This window comes from Dromaius novaehollandiae, chromosome 5, assembly GCF_036370855.1.
Source record: "Dromaius novaehollandiae isolate bDroNov1 chromosome 5, bDroNov1.hap1, whole genome shotgun sequence".
In the NCBI taxonomy this organism is placed as follows: Eukaryota; Metazoa; Chordata; class Aves; order Casuariiformes; family Dromaiidae; genus Dromaius; species Dromaius novaehollandiae.
In genome coordinates, this window is record NC_088102.1 from 30,075,896 (window position 1) to 30,096,150 (window position 20,255).

Sequence of the window (20,255 nt, forward strand, 5' to 3'; positions counted from 1 at the left end):
AGCATACTGTCTGCGTGAAGAAATCCTACCTCTCTGAGGAAAACATAACCCAAAGACAAACTGAACAGTCAAAGCAAATGAGCAGTAATTTTCCATCACGGAAAGAGTGATGTTACTGTGACTCACCCTGTTTAGTAAAATATACCTTTACTCTGGAAGTGTTGCTCTTTTGAAGGCTACCATGCTGTTATAAAGAATGTTTGTTGTAATAATGATCAATTTAACTGAGGTGCAGTACCTCTGACAAACCTCAGGCTGGAAATACTATATTAATGATTCTTTAACAAAAGGAATGAAACATATGCAAATGTGAAATAGTTCCTTCCTCTGACTATTAATGCGTTCCTGGAACATGAATGAACGTAATTTTAAAATGTCAATATTTCATGGTACAGTGCAAGCCTTACCTTGTATCCTGACGATTTGATGTGCACTCCTCGCTTGGTCAGTGTAGATTTCATTCGGATGAAAAAAGAGCGCTCTAGAGTGTTGTCAGTGGTTAGTAAACTGGGGCTTGTAGATTCCACTAGGGAATAGAAAAAATACATAGACACATAATTTAGATTTTATACATCTCTAAGCTATTTTTCAGGTGCAATCCTTGAACTCACTAAAAATAAATGACTGATAGATGCTAAGAGTGTTGTAATCAATTTACCTCGTTTAGAAAATGTTTACTTAGCAAAAAAAAAATTTGAAAAATATATGTACACTCAGTAAGTCTCATTTTCAAGTTATTTTTCCCATAGAATTTTTAACAGAGCTTTGACTCATTAACCCTTTCCTGCACTTTTTTTTTTTAATGTTTGGGGTTATTTTGTCAGGTTTTGGTGTTGTTTTTTAAAACTGCAGAATTCTTCAATGTTCTATGAAAGGCAAAGTCTCACTAAGGAAGCAGCTCTGTCTGCTGCAAGAAGCTACAAATCCCACTGCGGAATTTTATTCCGCAGTCTCCACTCCTTGCTTGCAGTGACACTTAGGCTAAGTCACTGCTCTTTTTGAATGCCTTCATTTCCCCATTACTTCAGGTTAATTATTATCAATAAAGCACTGAGCAGACTGCAGGCAAAAATGCTCACGTAAATGACTATTATTACTATTGTTATTATTAGCACTATTATTAACATTATTAACATTAATTATTAGTGACTAATCAGTCACTAATGGAAAGTATACATTATCAAATTGAAGTGGTTTCCTCCTTGAAACTACAAATCTCACCTTTGTTTCTCATTCCCTCAACTGTAACTACTTTAAAATAGTAAACAAATACTCTTAGTATACATGATAATATAGTGGGAATAACACTAGGCAGCACTGAGATATTCCCTATATGATCTTTATTGTTGCTATTTTAGCCCTAATAACCAACAGTTCGCTTCCCCTCCCCAGAATACCGGTCATGGCAAAATTCTGCAAGAGGCTTACAAAAATAAGGCACTGTTCAAGGTTAAACATCTTGTAGTTTCAGTGAGTAATTAACACTGCATAAAAAGTTCTTTTGAAATTATTTTGCCATTATCTTGCAGAATCTACCAAACGAGTAGTAGAAACTATTCCAAGTATTCACAAAGCATTTGTTATGCAGCCAAGGGAAACACCAAAACTTGTTTGTGAGCTAAGGATTATCTCGAAATGTCCTTGTTTTAATGTGGTCGCATTTTCCGGTATTTGTGACATTTCAACTCTATTGTGAGGAAATAACTGACAACTGTGTCCCCTTTTTTAGTGTCTCTCTTAAGGCTTTTTTGTTTTAGAGAGTATGAATTCGATGTCATTTTAAATGTACAGCTCTTTATCACTCGAGGGAAAAGCAGAGCCATGTTATATTTAGTACTTTCATTTCTTCTGATTAAATATGAATTACTATGAAATTTTTCTCATCATCTAACACGCCATAATATGCCAACAGCTTTTTAATACACTATATAAGCACAAACTTCTGCTCTAAGAGTTTAATTTGCCCCTCTAATCCAATCACATCAACCTTATTTCTCTTATCAGAGATTCCCATTTTGAATTAAATGAGCTCATTAGTTTTAATCAAAAGCAGAGAGATCAAAACTTAAACGTAAATGCTTTAGATCAGAACTGTCAGTCAGCCGTGCAGTTCTATTTTACTAAAACACAAGATCAGAGACCCTTAGAACCAATTTTTTCTCGTAAGGGATGCCAAGAGCTTGAAGATGCTTTCTTTTTTTTTTTTCTTCTTTTCTTTTTTTTTTTTTGCTCCCAAGGACAGATTATACATTTAAGGTTAGACTTAATTTAGAGTATTTTTTTTCATCCTGGTGGAAATGGAAAAGTATGCCAATCTGCTATTGTCTTTTTCACATTTATTGGTGCTGGTCCTAGGAGACCTGAACAAATGTGAAGCCATCAGAATCCATGCAACAAACCTGTCCTCAAAAAAATTCAGCTCTGTTCAGCAATATCATCTGAGAAATGAAACTCTCAAAGGAAAGAAATGTGTTTCAGGGTCCAAGATAGTGGAACCCTAAAACAGCAACCACGGTCACCAGGATAGTAGAAGTACTGGTAAGATGAGGATCATTATTAATTATTACTCTTTTTATACAGTATCTGCAGTGCAGTACTTAAACAGTACATTAAGAAACCACAGCATGGGTGCTTCCTGCTGTGTGAAGAAATGCTAAAAATCAGCCTAACAAGTGTAGTTGTTGTAGTCCAGCACATTATGCTCTAGCATAGGCAGTAAGTACAGTATGTCCGAATGTGTTCTAATGGCAATTACCTAAACACACAGAAGTTATGTTAATTAAACACACAATGCCTCCTGCTTGAAAAATGAGCAGGCAAAAAAAATGATACATGTGTACCATTCCCAAGCAACTGAAATTAAAACTTATCTTTCATACACATTTTTGTGAAAGAAAAGGACAGCTGAGATCTAGTACAAGGTACCTGACATTGACATTCGTTAGGTTCCTGCCACCTTCCATCTTGAGCTTAAATTTTGCTGCTAATATCATGTATACAAAACCTATGTATCTCTGTAAGCGAATGTTACAAAGCGCATATAATATATCCAGCAGACTGAAACAGAGTCTGTCATATAAATATGCATTCAGAAGTGTTTGATTTTCTTTAACAGAAAGTACCTGAGAGTATATATGTGAGATGGGATTAGTTACCTAAAAGTCCAGAACAGCTTATGAACATCATTCTGAATTTCTCTCAGGAGAGAACCATTACGGCTGATAATACAAATCTGCATTCAGAGTTGCACCAACCCACAGTAGAAACTGTAACAATGCTAACTCTGATTATGCATGCAGTATTTAAAAAATAGGATGTGTACAGAACACATCCATGTCAGTGAGATTTGCACAGAAATATGTGGAATAGGGTCCATTATGAGTTCTCAGGAGTTGATTTTAAAATGCCTATCACTCAGCCTTTTCATATTTTCAATTATGTCAAAGGAGGCTAGTAACCTGAGGAACATCAGAATGAAACTCAGTAGCAATTCATTTTTTCAAGAGGTTTTTTTATTATTTTTACTTTGAGAACCTGAAAATGCCTGAAATAGGCAAGGTCCACTTTTCATGATATTGTAGTAACTAAAGAGATCTTTCACAATGAAAAATAGTGCTCCTGGAGTGAATTTGCTGAGTCTAAACCTAATGTTGAGTTATAAACCTCTGAAACTATGCTTTTAGAATGCTAATAGTAGGACAGAAGTCACCGGACACCGAGTGTGAACGAAAGCACTATACGCTGTCAGGCTTAGAAGTACAGAAAGTAAGTTCGGATTGTCTTTGCAAAACAGATAATTGTGTACTCTGCTGAGAGAGCACTTGCTTTCGTGTGTCCTTAAATATCTTTAACAGGTACTATTAAAGAAATCTTCTTTCCATTCCCAAAGCTGCTACTGCAGTACGAGATTTCGGGGCACAGAGAATGTGTTCTCTGTTTCAAAGGGCATGAAGCTGCAACCCCCTCTTTCAGCACAAAAGTGTCCTAAACATTAAAACATCAACGAGCAACCACAGAGCCAAATAGGGAGCTAATATGAACTAACAGCCAAATCCACAAAATTACATAGTTTTATCTCTTCCTCAGCATCTAAGTATTTCTTTGTAAACCAGCCTTGCAGCTCTGACCCCGATGTCTTGGGGATGTCTAGGGCCCAGACCTCACAAACGGTGTAACGTCACGCAGCGCTTAGCTTCACAGACTGGAAGAGTTCTGTTGACTTTACTGGGACGTGCAGCGATAGGTAAACATGCATGTGAGTATTTGGAGGACTGAGCTCCATGGCTCTGATCCTGCAATGACCTGGAAATGTCCAGCAGCTGTGTACAGCCTGCCTGAGTTCATCCTATAGAGCAAAGCAATGTAAAACCATGCAAATAATTGCTATTTCACAGCAATAGCACAAGTACCTTCCCCATGTCTGATTCACAAGCACATTCATATTCAGATAAACAATCTGTCCCCCAGGAGAGAAGAAGCTCCAAATTTGATTTATATCTTAAATAAGGAAATGCTGCCAAAGCAGTCTAAATAAATCTTCACCAACTTCTGGCTTTTTTTCCTCACATGCGTTAAAAATAATTGAGAGAAGAGGAGAAAAATAGCATTTGCCCATGCAAAACAGACAAAAGATAGGCTTCTCATTCATAGGAGGGCCAGAAGTTACAGAGAAAAACCAATGACCAGCAAGCAGAAAACATTAAGGAATTTAGGGGGCTTGGTGGGAAAAAAGCTTATGCTTCAACATACAGAAAATTCTGTATTTGGCATAATTTCAGGATATTTTCATATGTCATTAATTTCTCTTTCTTGAAAATAGGTGCCTATACAGCTTTTAAGAGAGGTTTTCAAACACCATCCACACAGCTCTTAAAAGAGAAACAAAATAAGACAGAACATACACAACATGAAAAAAAAAGGGAGTTCTTCTCTCATGTCCTCTCCTAAGCTTGCAAACCTCTTCCCACATTTTCTTAAAGTCTGATAACTCTTTGCATAGGCAACTGAGAACCATTATGTTCAGATGAATAATTAGGTAATATAAATCTATCATTTTCAGTTGGAGTAGATGTTTCTTTGTAAATGCTTCTATTTCTTTCTGTGCAGTTTATTACCTGTAACCAGGCATTAAAAGACTTTCTAGGAAAATTTAATCTTGAGCAGTTAAGTGTCCTAGTTTTTCTCATATTATTGCCTCTTAAAGTGTGTTTTTAATCAGAAAAGTGACTCTCAAAAAAGCATTGTTTCCAAGCTCATTGTCTCACAGGAACTTACAGATCAAATTCAATCATCTTATAAGCTAAAAGATAGATTTTTCTAACTACTGGGCCAGCAAATGCAATTCAAAAGCTTCAAGTCAAGACAGTTTATTTCCGGTAAGTGTAAGTTACTATGAAATTATATTTAGCACCTGTGCAAATGCATGGTTTTAGGTGGAATGGGTTAAGTCTGATTGCAGGCTGAACATGGGCAAGCACTGGAAGCTAAAACTTGACCTAGCAAGCTGCTGAAGACCGAACTATTCAGACAAAGAACTTCGGTGTGTTCAGGCGCATGAGCAGCCCCCCGAAGATCGACTGATGGGCACAAACCTAGTAATTTCTATAGCTGCTCTGATGATCTCCCTGGAATGCTCAGCATCTTGCAAAACCAAGGACTAAATGAACACCTTTGTTGAAGTTGTGGGAGGCAAAGAAGAGCCTAATTCATTCTCCCAAGGCAACTCAAATTCCTGAATAAACAGATTTTGATCTCCATGGTACTTGTATCAAACCTGCTATGACTCTTAAAATTTCAGTTTTGCTATTTACTGAAATAAAGCTGAGGAAGTTAGGAATTGGGACCTGGGATTTTGGTGACTTAGTTCCCTTCTTTCCTTTTAACAGGGGGAATAATGCTGGGTTCTAGCCAAGATCTGATTGAAAAGGGAAAGGCTCAGGGCAGCTTCTCCAGAATAAATGGAAAGAACAATGACTTCCTCTAAACAATTTATTGCTAGGTAATGTTTTCAGGCAAGGTAACAAACTGTCATTCTACCTCCAAGATGAAGACAATTCACTTTTCATGACCTATGAGCCTATTAGAAACTCAAAGGCATAAAAACTTTAAACCCTATCAGACTTCTTTCAAAGACTGCGTCTTCTAATGTTTGCTTTGGGTTTTTTCTAATCCCTTCAAATTTTCCAAACCAACAACTGATGGGGTCCACTGGCATCCCAGATTGCTTCAGTTAGTTTGCCATTATGCAAAATTCTTAAGTTTATAAAACTAAGTTGACAATGAATCTTTACATATATATTTTTTTTAATGAAACAATTTCTTAAACTAAATTTGTAGTAACTAGGCTACACATCCAGCAGAACTCTCCGTTAGGCCCAGTTGTGATACAGCACACTATTAAGCATAAACGTTTGAAACTGGGAGAACAAGTGACTAACACTCAGCTATATACAGTATCTCCCTTTAATGTGACAAAAGTTGCCACACACAGGCCTACAGCACCCTTTGGAGTTGCCCACGGTGCCTGAGACGAGCACAGTTATGACACAGGACCTACAAAAGACCCATGCCTTTTTGGGGCAGCAGATGGATGCCAGGTATGACTCAAATAGCACAAGTTCTCTATCTTTGGGCAACCTATCTTTGGGTAATAAGAGTCTGGCCAACTCCCATCTGAGCGAACAGGAATACTATGAAGGGAGTTGGATCAAGTTTCTGATTACTATTTTATCACTTTTAACATCTTGCCTGGTCTGCTGCTTAGGGCTTGGATTGCACATGCCAACATGCAGGCTAGTGTAAGTGGTCACATCAACCTTTTAAATGTGCTTCGGTTATTTCCCCAAATTCACCACATTTAACACTAACCATAGGCAAAAGTAAGACAGGATTCTTTACAGGATCTTAATCCTGTTTTACCTGTTATTAAGCAAAACTGTGCATGCATTTACTGGCAAAACTAATTTTAGTTTCACATACTAGCATGCATATACAAACAATGTAATTTTAATGTGCACACTACGTTTGTCTCTGTTCATGCTCAGTTTGCAGGTTTTGCGAGTGCAAACACTGCTGCTTGCATACTATACTTTGGGCACACAAAAGACTGCACACGCAGAGAAGTAAGCCAGGTTTTGAAATGCTGTCCTTTGCTATAACAAATAATGAGCTTACCCTACTTGTTTTTTAATCCAGCCTAGGTCTATGTAGTGGCTGCAGTTATGGAGGATGAACTAACGTAAAATCCATTGATAGACTTTCCCTACTGTTATATAGAGAAATCTTCGAATGTTCTACTACCCTTGCAGAACCAAAATGATCTGAACTACTCTTTATTTGACTAAGAAGTATTACTCTATTTAATGCCTCTCAAAACTTCCTTTATTATTAATATTCTTTTAGTTTAGAAACATGTCTTATTAGGCTATTAATTCCCAACACAGGCAACTTACTTCCCATGTAAACTTTATCCCACAAAATTCTTTACATGTCTGGTAAAATATAAAACTAGTTAGGTGCCAGGATAGAGCCATAAATAAAGTATTGCCAGGATAAAGCTATGAATAAGATTTTCTTTACTCCTATAACTTTGAAAGATAGATTTTACAACAAATTTTGGTAGGTCAGTGATCTATGAAATACATATAGCTTTTCTGCCTGTTTGAAAACAACATAATAAAGATTTGCTATTAAAGGAACTAATCACAGTGGGAAATTTTAACTCTGAAAAACCCTTTGGAAATGTTACAGTCTACTGGGCTTCAATCCATTATCTAAACACTTGCAAATGTATCCACATTCATCCAATAGAGCGGAACAACTCTAGAAGAGCTGTTATGGTCTAGTGAGTGAGTGGTACATAAACCGTACTGGGCATGAAGCTCAAACTTCCTTCTACATTTTTACATTTAAAGTTAATTTATTTTAAGCAAAGGAATAAATAATCTGACTTGACCTATCGGCTTGGTTTCATGTGAGGTCAGCAACACTTCTAAATCTGCAAGGGTTGGTGATGGTCACAAAGGAAACAAAACACAGTGGTATCATTTCCTTGCCATTTACTGGCATCGCAGCAATTCTAATAAAGTTTTAAACAGAAGGCAGCCGGTGGCTAGGAAAGATATTGATGTCAGGAGAGTGCAGGATCATAAGTAACAGCATATCTAATCCATGTTACAGAATGCATTTGGAGAAAATAAACTGGGAAATGAGGAAACACCTGAGGAAAAAAAGCACATGAGGGTATTAGCTTTGAGGGCAAAAACTTCACTGAATTCCCTGAGAATTTTATGGGCCTGTAAGGAATACTGGCCTAGATCCTAAACCTCCTTTGGGATGCGGCTGCTTCACACAGCTTAAATGATCGTTCTCCTGGCTGAGGAGGTTCTTATGCACAATGTCGAACACACTATTTCAGCACAACACTGCCATTAAATGCCGATGCCATCCCCCCTCTTTCCTGTCCTAGGAGGATCAACTGAGGGGTTTTTTTCCCCTCTTGCTAGTTTTCTGCTTTTGCCTAGTAACTTGTGAATCATTAACTGACACTCCAGAGCATAGCTGTGAAAATAACTGTGGTTCAGAGCTGCCAATAATGGCCCACTAAAGTTCCTTCCCAGCACATGGCATAAAAAAGCCTCCAACAAACATAAAAAAGCCCCTTCTGATGTTGCCTAACATTGCCAGCCTGCTTGGGCTTAAAAAGCACAATAAAGAAGTTGCTTTCCAGATTTTCATATGCCAAGTGGGAGGTGCTTCTTGGTGCAGCTTTTCCCTGAGGGAGAGAAGAGCAGTTGAGTTGCCTCATGCTGCTCACAGTCGATGTTTGGATGATTCCACCCCGGGGAAACATACACAAGTGTCAAAGTCAAGCTGCTACTAGTGGGTGTTTCTGTACTCAGCAGCTCAGCAGTAGGAAAGTTCAAGAGAAAAAATGGGGTATCATAAAGATAGTCTTTGAGAGCACATGACATCCAGTGACAGCTATTATGCAGCAGTCTGCGTATGCCAAAGAACAAGCAGCATGAATACAAAACAGGAATGTTTTAAATCTTAGCGGAATACCCCTGTAAATATAGCCACCTGAGGAATCTATTTCTTCAGAAAATACCTTGTGTGCTGGGATATTGGGGGATTCTATTTTCAATACCTGCGCTCTGGATCTAGTGAAGCAATGCTTTTATCACGACTATAAAACGGTTACGAGCCAATTCCTCATATAAAACAGTCAGTAACAGTGGGGCTTTTTTTTACGACAGACATGATGTCAGACAAAGGGCATCAGGACTTAGTCTTTGTACTACAATACAAAATAACAATACATAAACACCTTTGTGAAGGCAGCTTGAAACCCCATGTTTTCTATTAAAAAGTCATGTTCAATCTTCACTGTTGATAGAACAGAATAGCTAACACAGAGAACATTGTATATCAGAAAGGTCAATAGTTATTATGAGCTACAAATATATTTTTTTCCATCCTTCAGGCTGTTTAGCGCATATCACAGCATGAGCAGCTGTCTTCTTTAATGCTTTTAAAATTAGAATCCCAAAGAGGAAGAAAAAATTACATTTGCAATGATTGCTCTTTGCTTTTCTAAGTTTACTTTAATACACTGTTTTATATACATGAATCTTCCATGCAGCCTAACCAAGGGGCAGTAACTGGTAGCTCATATCTACTGGATTGCCATATCAACGCATATAGACCCTGCCGAAAATCACTTTGCACAAATTGTGTAAACTTGCCGTCTAACCTTTCTAGTAAAGTACGTAGCTTCTGGGCGTATGTTTAAACCAAGCAAGCATACGTGTATGAACACACAGCGATCATTATAATGGCTAACACTTACTGGTCTGGGAACAACAGACATAGAGGGCCATCTGAGCTATCACTTTCTGTTCATACACGGACCACAGTGAAAAAAGGTGGCAAGTCTGTCGCATCCTTTCACCTTTTACTTTTTTCAGTCATGGTAAGCAGCTGGGTTCATCTTCGCTCTCAGTGACTTCCTACTTAAAATTGCAAGCATGTTTCCATTCTCTTCCTTGGATTTCAGTAATAAGGGCTCTACCCAACTGTTCCCTTTCCCAGGTTTGTACTCTATCCAGTTGTGTGTTTGTGTCCAATGTGAACTGGCATTTTATAAATATTTTGAAGTATGGAAGACAAGTAATTCTCCTCTTCTTTATACAACAACTTTTGAGCTCCTTTAGAACAATTCAATACTCAAAAAATGTTGCAAAGTAAAAAGCCATATATTGTCAAGGGAAAGAAGAATAGAACTGGTGAGCAGAACATTTTTCCTCAAAGGGTTTACAGATATCTTCGTTACTGCACAGTGGTAAAAGGTCTGGTTCTAACTCCTCGCCACTATGAAAAGCCTCAGCACAACATGCAGGCTCTTTGGGGCAAAGAGGAAAATGCTGCACACTTTGCAGGATGAGTAGAGGTCCTGCTCTGGACTACTTTCCCCAGCTGCACGGCTTCATAGTTCAGAAGAACGTCAAGTAATACTTTAAAATGTCAGAAAATAGATCATTTCACATACTCAGACAGAATCCAATTATCCCTGTCAAAAACCAGTATGACTAACACTGTTATTTTTAAAGAAAAAGAATAATGGAAAAAATTAAACAATATAGACTTTCCCATCCCTTGCCCAAAACAAGTAACACTTAAAAATATCCTGTGAATAGAAACATTACTTAAACATGAAAATACTTAAGTCCCCAGCATTGTGCATCCCAGATTGTTTCAGAATGCTATTAACATTTCTATCACCACAGGACGCGTTGTGCGACTGTTCCCTCTATCATGCAGAAACTCCACGACAGGGCCCAGGCGAAGCAAAATCAGGCAGGCTGCTAATCCTGCTACCACTAAGGAAGGTGTCAGGATAGCTGGAACAGGTAGCTGACAACACTGGGATGTGTTGCTACATTGGTAGCTGCCTCCAGCAGCAGTCTTCATCTCCAACACTCACGTTCCTGGCTGCAGGAGGGGCAGGAAGTCCAACTATCAGGTTTCTCTATGGTTTTGCCCTTTATTACTGTTCCCCCTCTGTCCCTATTACAGCATTTTCTCCATAGCACAGCATATTAATTTAAAACAAGGCAACTATTCCTAAGATGCACTGAGTGATTCCTGTTTGTGTATGTAAGTTAGCATTTATAGGTTTACTTGCTTATGCAGAATTTACCAGAAAAGCCTAAAATAAGAACAAACACATGCTATTGAAATTCAAAGACAGTTGAGAACAAGTGTCTCCAAAAACGACAGACTTAAGACTGCAGAAAACAAATACTTAATACTAGTTCCAGTGGACTGCAGCCATGCATTTTTCTTAGGAAACAACTGACCCAAATTATTTGGTGAAAACAAATGTCAAATGAACTGGACATTCTATTTTTATTATTATTACTACTTTCCTTTATTTATTTATTTTGCCCTGTGGAGTTAAACAGATTTTTGACAGACACAGTAAGAATCTGTCATATTATGCAGGAAACAGAGCATTTTAAAAATCAGCCCACAGTGCAGGTATTTTGGCAGATTTATCACAAGGCTTGAAAGGTAAACACTTAACAGAAGGAATTCCACTGCTTCTCCTTCTTTGCTGTATTTTAACAAAGAGAACAATAACTTCTCTTTCCCATAATTCCCCCTTAATTCAAGCTTTAAAAGCAACAAAGCCAAAACCAAGATAATATTCAAAAGATGATCAATAATTGCTCTTCTTTTTTTGTTAGCTCATTTTTCTATCTCCAGTATTTGCAAACTCAGTAACTTAAAGAACAACTATTTAGACACAGTCAGAACATCATACGTTTGGTGAAACTTCTATCATATAGTATTTGTGGAGTTTTTCAGAGTTATAATTTTTCTACATTGCATTTTCACAACCCTGGAGCTTGCACTGTTTTTTTCCTCCTAGTCTGAAGATCACCCCATGGATTAACAAATGATTGAGGATTCTCTCTTAAAAGACTCTTTAAAAAACTGTCAGAATCAGCCTGAGACAAAGATTTATTATGAACTATTTAAAGGGCTTAATATATGTATCCCCAAAGAGCCCTTGGAGCAAACTAAAAAGGAAGAATGGAATTCTCAAAGAATGGGAAAAAATCTCCAATGCCCCACTTTCTTCACACCATGATTACTGTTTACTCAAAGGATAAAATACCTAACCTGTCACATGAAGTCTTCAGAAGCCATATTACTGCTGATGTACAGTAAAAAAAACCCCAAAACAATGAGCCTCAACAGTAATATGCCTAAGCAAGGCAGCTGTAATTTGCTTTCTAACCTGTTCACTAACACACTAATGTGGATACATCTTGTAGAAAGAGCTGATCTCCTGACCCACACAGCAATCAAACAACTGCCAGAGTGTTTGCTGTCACACAAGTTGTGACCATTACCTTAATTATACCTTACTATATAACAAACCTTCTTCTAATGAGCAACTCTTCTCCCACCTGTGTGCCAGCTAACCCTTCTGTCCTTGAAGAGTACCACTGCAGATGATTTCAATTTGAAATTTGAAAAGGATATTCATATGCATTCCTTCCAATAGATAATAAATAGTACATACTTTAACTAGGATACTTGCTTTATTAAAGTGCCAAGACAATTAAAATTACAAACTTCTGCTAAAGAAAGGGAATTAGAAAGAAGCACACAGTACTTCTGGTAAATTTTAAACTAAGCGGACATTTTATGTTTACATATAGATATATCTACATTTATATATGCTTTTAGATTTGCAGAAGTATATAAAATACTTCCCTGTTGAAGTTTTTTGCTTTGAGCCTAAAAACAGGATTAGTACCCAGGTCCATAGTAACACAAATGCTGTGTTTTCGCTCACTGATATCCAGCTAGTTAGATTTCTTCTCTTCTATTTTTTGTCTTTTTTCCAGTGTTTTATTTTCTTCAGTAGTCTGATATTTTTCTGTATTTTTCTTCGGTAGTCTGATATTTAGAACATTTACACCTCTATTACAATTTACATGATATCATATCCTTATGAACAAGTGAAAGACAACTCTCCCCTCTGTAGAATTTATCTGTGATATACCTCAGATGCATATGATACTGGTGAAAATAGGAAAAGAATGAGGTAAAGGAGTCTGGTTTTGGCTTTGGCCTGTCTGGGTTATTAGCCTCTCTTTTTATGGGGCAGTCTCAAGATTTTATCTGTCCATGCTAAACACATGCCTAAACTAAGCAAATCATTGGAAAGAGTCTGCAGACTCCCCCTTCGTACATCTGCTATGTGTTTGACTCAAAGACTGAGTGTCAATGTAGAAAGATTTACAGATGTAGCTATTTACTTCAAAAGAAGATCAAGAGGAACATGAGAAGGACCTAAATACCAATCAGAGCAGACAGTTCAACAATAAAGCAATAGATGAAATTTCATGGAAACAAGTGCAAGATGTAGCTCACTTTGGAAGAAACTACTCCTGTACATTGAGGAGTTTTAAAACCAGTCAATAAAAGGACGTGAAAATATTCTCAGTGAAAGTATCTGCTTTGTGTGGAGATGTTTATGACTAAAATATCAAACGAGATGTTAGAATACATTAAAAATGGCTCTAAAATTAATAAAGAAAATATTATAATACCATAATGCAAATTAATTGTACATGCTTTACACTGACTACTGTATTCAGTTCTGGTCATCCTGTATTAAAGATGACAATGCACATTTCTAGAAAACAGAGAAAGTCTAGTGGAAGGATATATGAAGAGAGATTAACAAGATGATAAATATTTTGCTTTGAGAACAGATAAATATGAAGTGATGTGACAAAGGTATAGAAATAATGATACGTAGAAGATAATATAAGAACAAGGAGATTTCCAATAAATTGAAGGGGAAACACAGTTAGAGCTAATAAAGGGAAAATGAAAAAAAAATATATTTTTTCCCACACAGTATGCAATCTATGCGATTCACAACCAGAAGATATAGGGAAAAGAACTTCAAAAGAAGGATTTAATATCTATGAGGATAACAGGAATAACCATGCTATACTAGGTATAATAAAATGTACATGAGATATCAAGTGTCGTGCTTCAACATATGTGGTACAGTTACACTTCCATAGATTTTACATGACATTTGGAAACATTAGGTACTAGCTCCTCTAAAAGACAAGCTGCAGGTTAGATAGACAGTGTTCACTCATATACTATATAAATTCGTGTGTTCCTAAGAGATTCTCCTTCCATATAAACATCTGCGGCAGAGGATTCCTCTTGTTTACTCACCCACAACCAAATTCCCCTTAAAATTCCCCTATGGTTTCTAAGTAATCAGTAGCAGGACACAGAAAAAATTGAAGTCTCCCCACATGGAATACACTGCTCTGACCTTCTCTGTACTTTGACTGTTGGCTTCCAATGAAAACATTCTGATGCTTTTTCTCTAGAAATTCAGAACAGCAGCACTTTCCATCACAAACACCAAAAATCGTATGGTCTATATGGAAGAAAGAAATCCCCCCCAAAAGAATTTCCTAAATATGCAAAAAAAAAAAAAAAAAAAAAAAAACCCGAAATTTCATAACTTAAAGCTGTTTTGTACCAAAGTAGGAGTAAATTCTGAAGCTGAGGAGGTCTGCGGTGAACTCCCTGCTAGCAGGTCTCTACTCTGAGTATTAGAAAAATGCAAGTATTTTCACCTAAAGTCACTACAGGTCTTTGAATGGACTTAACATTTATCCTAAAATGCAACATATTGCAGTCATCCCATGTTGAAGTGAAAAACCATTTATCACCAGGTCTACATAGGAAAGAGTAGGTCATAACCTCTTAGACAGAAGCAAATTAAAAACCTGCTCTGACACTGAAAGATAATTCTTCTGCAATCATCTGGAATCTAACCCTACTCTCAGCCTTTGAATGTGATCTATAAAAGGTGGACAAATATCTTCACAGATGCAGCTACAGTCTACTCTGTAACTTCCTGAAGCTTTTCCCAACCTACCAACTCTATCTCATTTTCATAGAAACCCAGCCAGCACTCTCTCATCCATTCTATCATCTCAACCAGGTATCAAGACAAGGTTTACTACATCCTTACACCACTGGAGTTGGAAAAGATAGAAATATAAATATAGATTTCATCTACAGATGTAGTTTCATGTCAAGCCTGAGAACAACTGCGAGGAACAATTGCTCATGTCCCTAGGATCTCTCCAAGAAATAGCAATAAAGTGATTTGAAGGAGGACCTGTCGTCTTCTTCTGAAGATCTAGAAGAACACATCAGCAATATCTCATGATCAATGTATAAACAGGAGCTGGCAGATCTAGTAACACCAGCATGAACATTTGGCATTAAATCCTAGTCCCACTGAAATCAACACAAGTCTCCCACGGATTTCAAATGAACATGGTTTTATTTCTGGTCCTCCTGCACCTCTAGGAAAACGTGATCAAAGTGCACTAAAATATCACCAATGAAGAGCTTTCAACTTCAGCAGTTTCTGAAGTCCCAGCCTCCTTCTCTCACCCATGTTTAATGTGTGTGTAGCCATATGGCAAGCTCCATCTGGCTAAAAGACAGCTCTTCATCTTTCACCCTAGTCTCCTTTCTTTTCTCAGTTAGTTCAGAAAAGGACAAGGACACCTTCCTCTTGTCTGTCTTACAGCCCCATAGCCAAGGAGTACTTCTTTTTAGATCCTCTTCTGTTTAATATTTCTAACATCCAAACTTTCCAGTCCATTCATACAACCACCTCTCCTGTCCATGGTCCACACATTTTCAGGCACTAGAATGTCTTTTACTTAGTCCTAGACAAAATCAGATACATCTTCTTCACACCTATTTAACATGCTGCTACAAAGGTTACTTCCCTAGGCTCCTGTAATTATGTCACCGTCTCTACACATCTTTCTACTGGCTTAACCTACAATACTGCATCAAACATAAGCCACTTGTTTATCCACTCCAACTATCATTTCTTCATAACTGAGAAGTTCCTTCATCTGGTTGGTCTAAGGTGTCTGCCTTTGCTGCATGCTCATTACATATTCAAAAAGCTCTTTATATTTTTCTCATTCTATCATACACATGGTAGAAAGCAGCTCCTTGTAAACCTCTGCAAGCTTGCCCAATACCATTATGGGATTGTTCATAAAAACTCTTTGCTGAAGTCTATTTCCCCCAATCTTCTTGTCAGTCAAAAGATGGTCATAACATTGCTTGTGCAGGAATGAAGGCTTTATAGAGAATAATAATAATCAAACTGTTTTCAAGGAAATTATAATACAGATGTAGCATGTTTTATATTGCAATCAAAGAATTTTGCTGTCAGATTATATTCTGTATATTAAAAATATTATTATAATCATTTTAATTTTACCCTGGTACAATTTTAATGGGCAGTTATACAGTAATCAGGGAAGACTATAAATCATACATGCAAATATATTCTACAATACGTGTGTCTTGCTACAAAAAATTACAAATAGTAATGGTGAAATAAATGTGTTTTAATGAAACATGACCTAAATTCTTATATACTGCAAAATGTGACTTGCAATTTGAAATTACATTTAAAGGTCAAAAGGTGATATAAGACCACAGGTGAGCCACATTCTCTTTATACTATCTTACTGGCTCAGTCAGGACATAGTTCATTATAAGGTTCGCTGTTCTATGGAAAAAAATGACTTCTATGTCAATAAATTTAATTTCAGAATGACTTTGACAAAGTGATATTTATCTAACGATACAAATGAAAACCCATGTGTCTAAAAATCTGTATTCAAAAATAACGGCATTTGCCTATTTATGCACCCCTAATCCTCCTTCTAGAAAATCCTGGCACAGTGCAAACAGTGATTTCATATAAAAATTGTTAGTAGCTGCTTAATATAATCAGACGTTAGAATGATGATAATGATTACCTCATCATATTGGTAATTTTTGCATTCTGTTAGCAAATTTTGCTTTTGCTAACATGATGCAAAAGTTGTTAATATAATGAGTCTCATTGTATTAGCAACTTTCTATCACATTAACAAAGATTAAATTTGCTAATGTAATATGACAGTCACTAACATAAGATTAGTGCAAACAGAGACCAAAATCTCTGAAGACCTCCTAAAGGTAATGCTGAACATGTAAGCAATGCTTATTTATTTTTCTTTTGTTAACTATACTTTGAGTGCCTGAAGTGTCACATCCATCTGCAGTCACTGAATGCTCTCCAGGAAGGTCTGTTTTATCAAACAGTAACATAGCCACAAGACAGTGATTAACTTTTGATACAAAATCAAGAACAATCAAGTTTCCTTACTGGAAGTGACTCATGCGAATGGATCAGCTAATACTTTTACGCCATGGAGATGTGGATTCATAAAAAATGATATTATTAATATTGCTGATTAATTTATATAGTACCTTCCATGATAAGCATGCCGATGCCTAAAAAATATTTCAAGTAGATAAAGCAAAACACCTCTTAGAGTACATTGCTCATGAGGATCTCCCAAAATAAATTTCACAGGTTAGGGAGGGTTTATGGCATAAATGTGAAACATAAATAAATGGCTAACAGTAGAACTCAGCCTCAATTCAAGGTTCCCCTTTGTCCGAGTTTGCACACCACAGTGTCAAAGACCTATCTACACACCTGGATGAATGACTTGGAAACTAAGATATGCTTAGGAATGCATATATCAAGGAAGATTTTAGCCACATCACTGCTCCCTGTCTCCTGCTGCAGCACTGGCACCATTGGCACCGTTGCCATTCCTGGGGTAATGCTTCTTGCTTTCCTCTCCTTGTCACTTGGTTCAAATGCAAGGAGCCAAAAAGAAGCTGCAGCACAGTGTGAGAATGGAGGTGTAGGTCCCTCCTCTCAAAGGAAGCCTGACCTGGCCCAGGTGATGTGATTCTGATGAAAAGATGTCTCCAGGTCTGCATCATCATAAAGAGCTTCAGATAGAACCGGGGCTTACTCTTGCCTCTGATTTTGAGTCTCTTAGGCCAAGCTACATACCAAATCCCACAGTCTGGGAGGTATTTTCCTTCTTATGTACTGTTTCAGAGCAACTACAAAATAAATTTACTCCTTTCTGAAGACTGTATGCATTACAGAGATGGAATTTAACATACTAGTACATGCGGGTGCCTGAGTGCAATTCTGGATTGACAAAAATAAAAATGAAACCCAATGGTTAGTCAACACAACAACTATTTATGGCAGCAACCAATTAAACACTACTAAAATAAAGAGCAGCTGCTTGTCTACAGTCTGTTTTTGGAACCTAGGGTGGAAAACCACAGTACCTCAGAAAGACAGTAGATGTAGGCTTTTGATCCACTCTCAATTCAGATTAAAAGGGAGTGGCTCTAGTAACAGACAGAGGAGTATCCTCAGCACAGCCTCATGCAAAGAAAGACAAATTTTTGGTGTATACTCTCCTCCCTTCAGGAAAATCATCAGTAAATTCAGCTCATATAGCGCAGCCATTGAAGGAAAAGAGAGGAAAGGTAAAAGCAAGCAGGATTCCTAGGCAACAAAGCTGCTGAATAAACCAGGAATTTAGTAAGTAAACTGGAAAACTATACAGATGAATGAGACATGCTCCCAGTTTTGATTTCTTTTGTGCTCTGATTTGCTTTCATAGCAGAAGAATCAGTTTTGTGGTCACGAGAGTTAAAAAATAAGAATTAGCACATAAGAACTGCCTAAGCTGTGAAGTTATAAGTACAGTGGCACAACTGTAGGTACCATAATCAGGTCTGTAAGTAAAGGAAGAGGCTGAAGAGGGAGCTAGATATTTAACAAGGCTCATCTGAAGAGTATGAAGGGCCTTTCAACATCAGAAGAATTTAAAACTGGATTCATAGCTTTATGTTAATGTGTAATTTTCTTTTACTATAAACAGCAGGCTGAACTGAAGAAAAATCTAGCTTTGTGATAAACTGTATTTCAGTTCATAGGACTAAAATATAAAAAGGAACAATCATGAGTTTTCCATCTCTTTTTTTTCAGTTCTTGGGATCTGATTTCTGTGAACAATTGTTTAATTAGAAGACAATTGCTTTCCATCTTTCAGGGGAAGTGTGTAAGTGAAGCCCTAACCACTTATTGTTATGAACAGCATGTGGCTTTTTTTTTTTTTTTTTTTTTTTTTTGGCAAGAGCAGTATTTCTGGAGCTGATTTGTGACTAAATTCTAATACAGCAAACTGTATTCTGCTGATCTAAATTTCACTGGCCCAGTTTTCTTTCCCTCTTTCCATACAGGAATATTATTCTGTCTTGGCCAGTTTTATTTGATTCTGGCAGTTCACAGCTGAGCAGTTCAGAGGAATACATAGCTTCCTTAATTCACCTCACTTTACAATATCAGGGCCTGATTCTGCAACTCAGCTTTAAAATATGCATTTGGAAGCTGTCACGGACATCATGTGAGAGACAAACTGGTGCTCACCATTTCTGAAAATTAGGTCACTTATTTAGGACAATAGAAAGGACTTAGGAGTTACGACTTGAGGCACACATTACTATTTTTTTTTCTTGCCAATGTAGTCCCTTTACCTAACATATAGAAACAAAATCATACTAATGTAATCTTAGTAAGGCAACCTATCTTAAAAGGTTCCTTTAAATACATATTTCATTACACAACTCTTTATGTTTATGTTGACCTGTATCAGTGATATAGGATTTTTTCACAAAGCTTCCATAATGCCAACAACCTTTGGATTGAGTACAACAAAATGTAGGTCATACAGGCATATCACCATGAAGCAGCAAAAGCCAAAACCAGAGCAGAAATACTAATGACATGCAGCATGGCAACAGGGTCATGTGTTTGAGGAATAGATTGTATTCTCTCAAGATAGAGGGGGCAAGTGAAAAGAGAAAGTAAGAGAAAGGATGTCATTTGATGATTTTTTTTAAATCTATCTGCTTCGTATTCCATAACTGCTGAATGCATAGCACATAATTCTACCCTGCCATTTTCAGCCAAAGATTAGGCTATTTGTGTAGTTTCTCTGCCCCAGGAGCAAAAAACCCTGCATCAGCAGGACTTCCCAGACAGCAGAGGAGATAGATGCTCAGGTCCTTCTGCTCCAAAGGCACATACTGCCCACACTCAGCCATTGGAGAATCTCTGTCAGGTGCAGGAGCACCAGGACTGATGTCATGTGCAGGCCAGCCACTAGAAGTCGGCAGTCACACAGACACTTACAAAGAGCTCATGCAAAAAAGTCGACAGG

General features: G+C 37.3%; 1 protein-coding gene across 4 annotated transcripts in view; it reads right to left on the minus strand.

Moving 5' to 3' along the window:
• Positions 1-20,255, minus strand: part of NPAS3 (neuronal PAS domain protein 3) — a 631,291-nt gene that overhangs the window by 64,815 nt on the left and 546,221 nt on the right. For all 4 annotated transcript variants that reach the window (XM_064512370.1, XM_064512369.1, XM_064512372.1 and 1 more), the window contains one exon: positions 408-526. In XM_064512370.1, the coding sequence (XP_064368440.1) occupies positions 408-526 (119 nt within the window). The remainder of the gene's footprint in view (positions 1-407; positions 527-20,255) is intronic.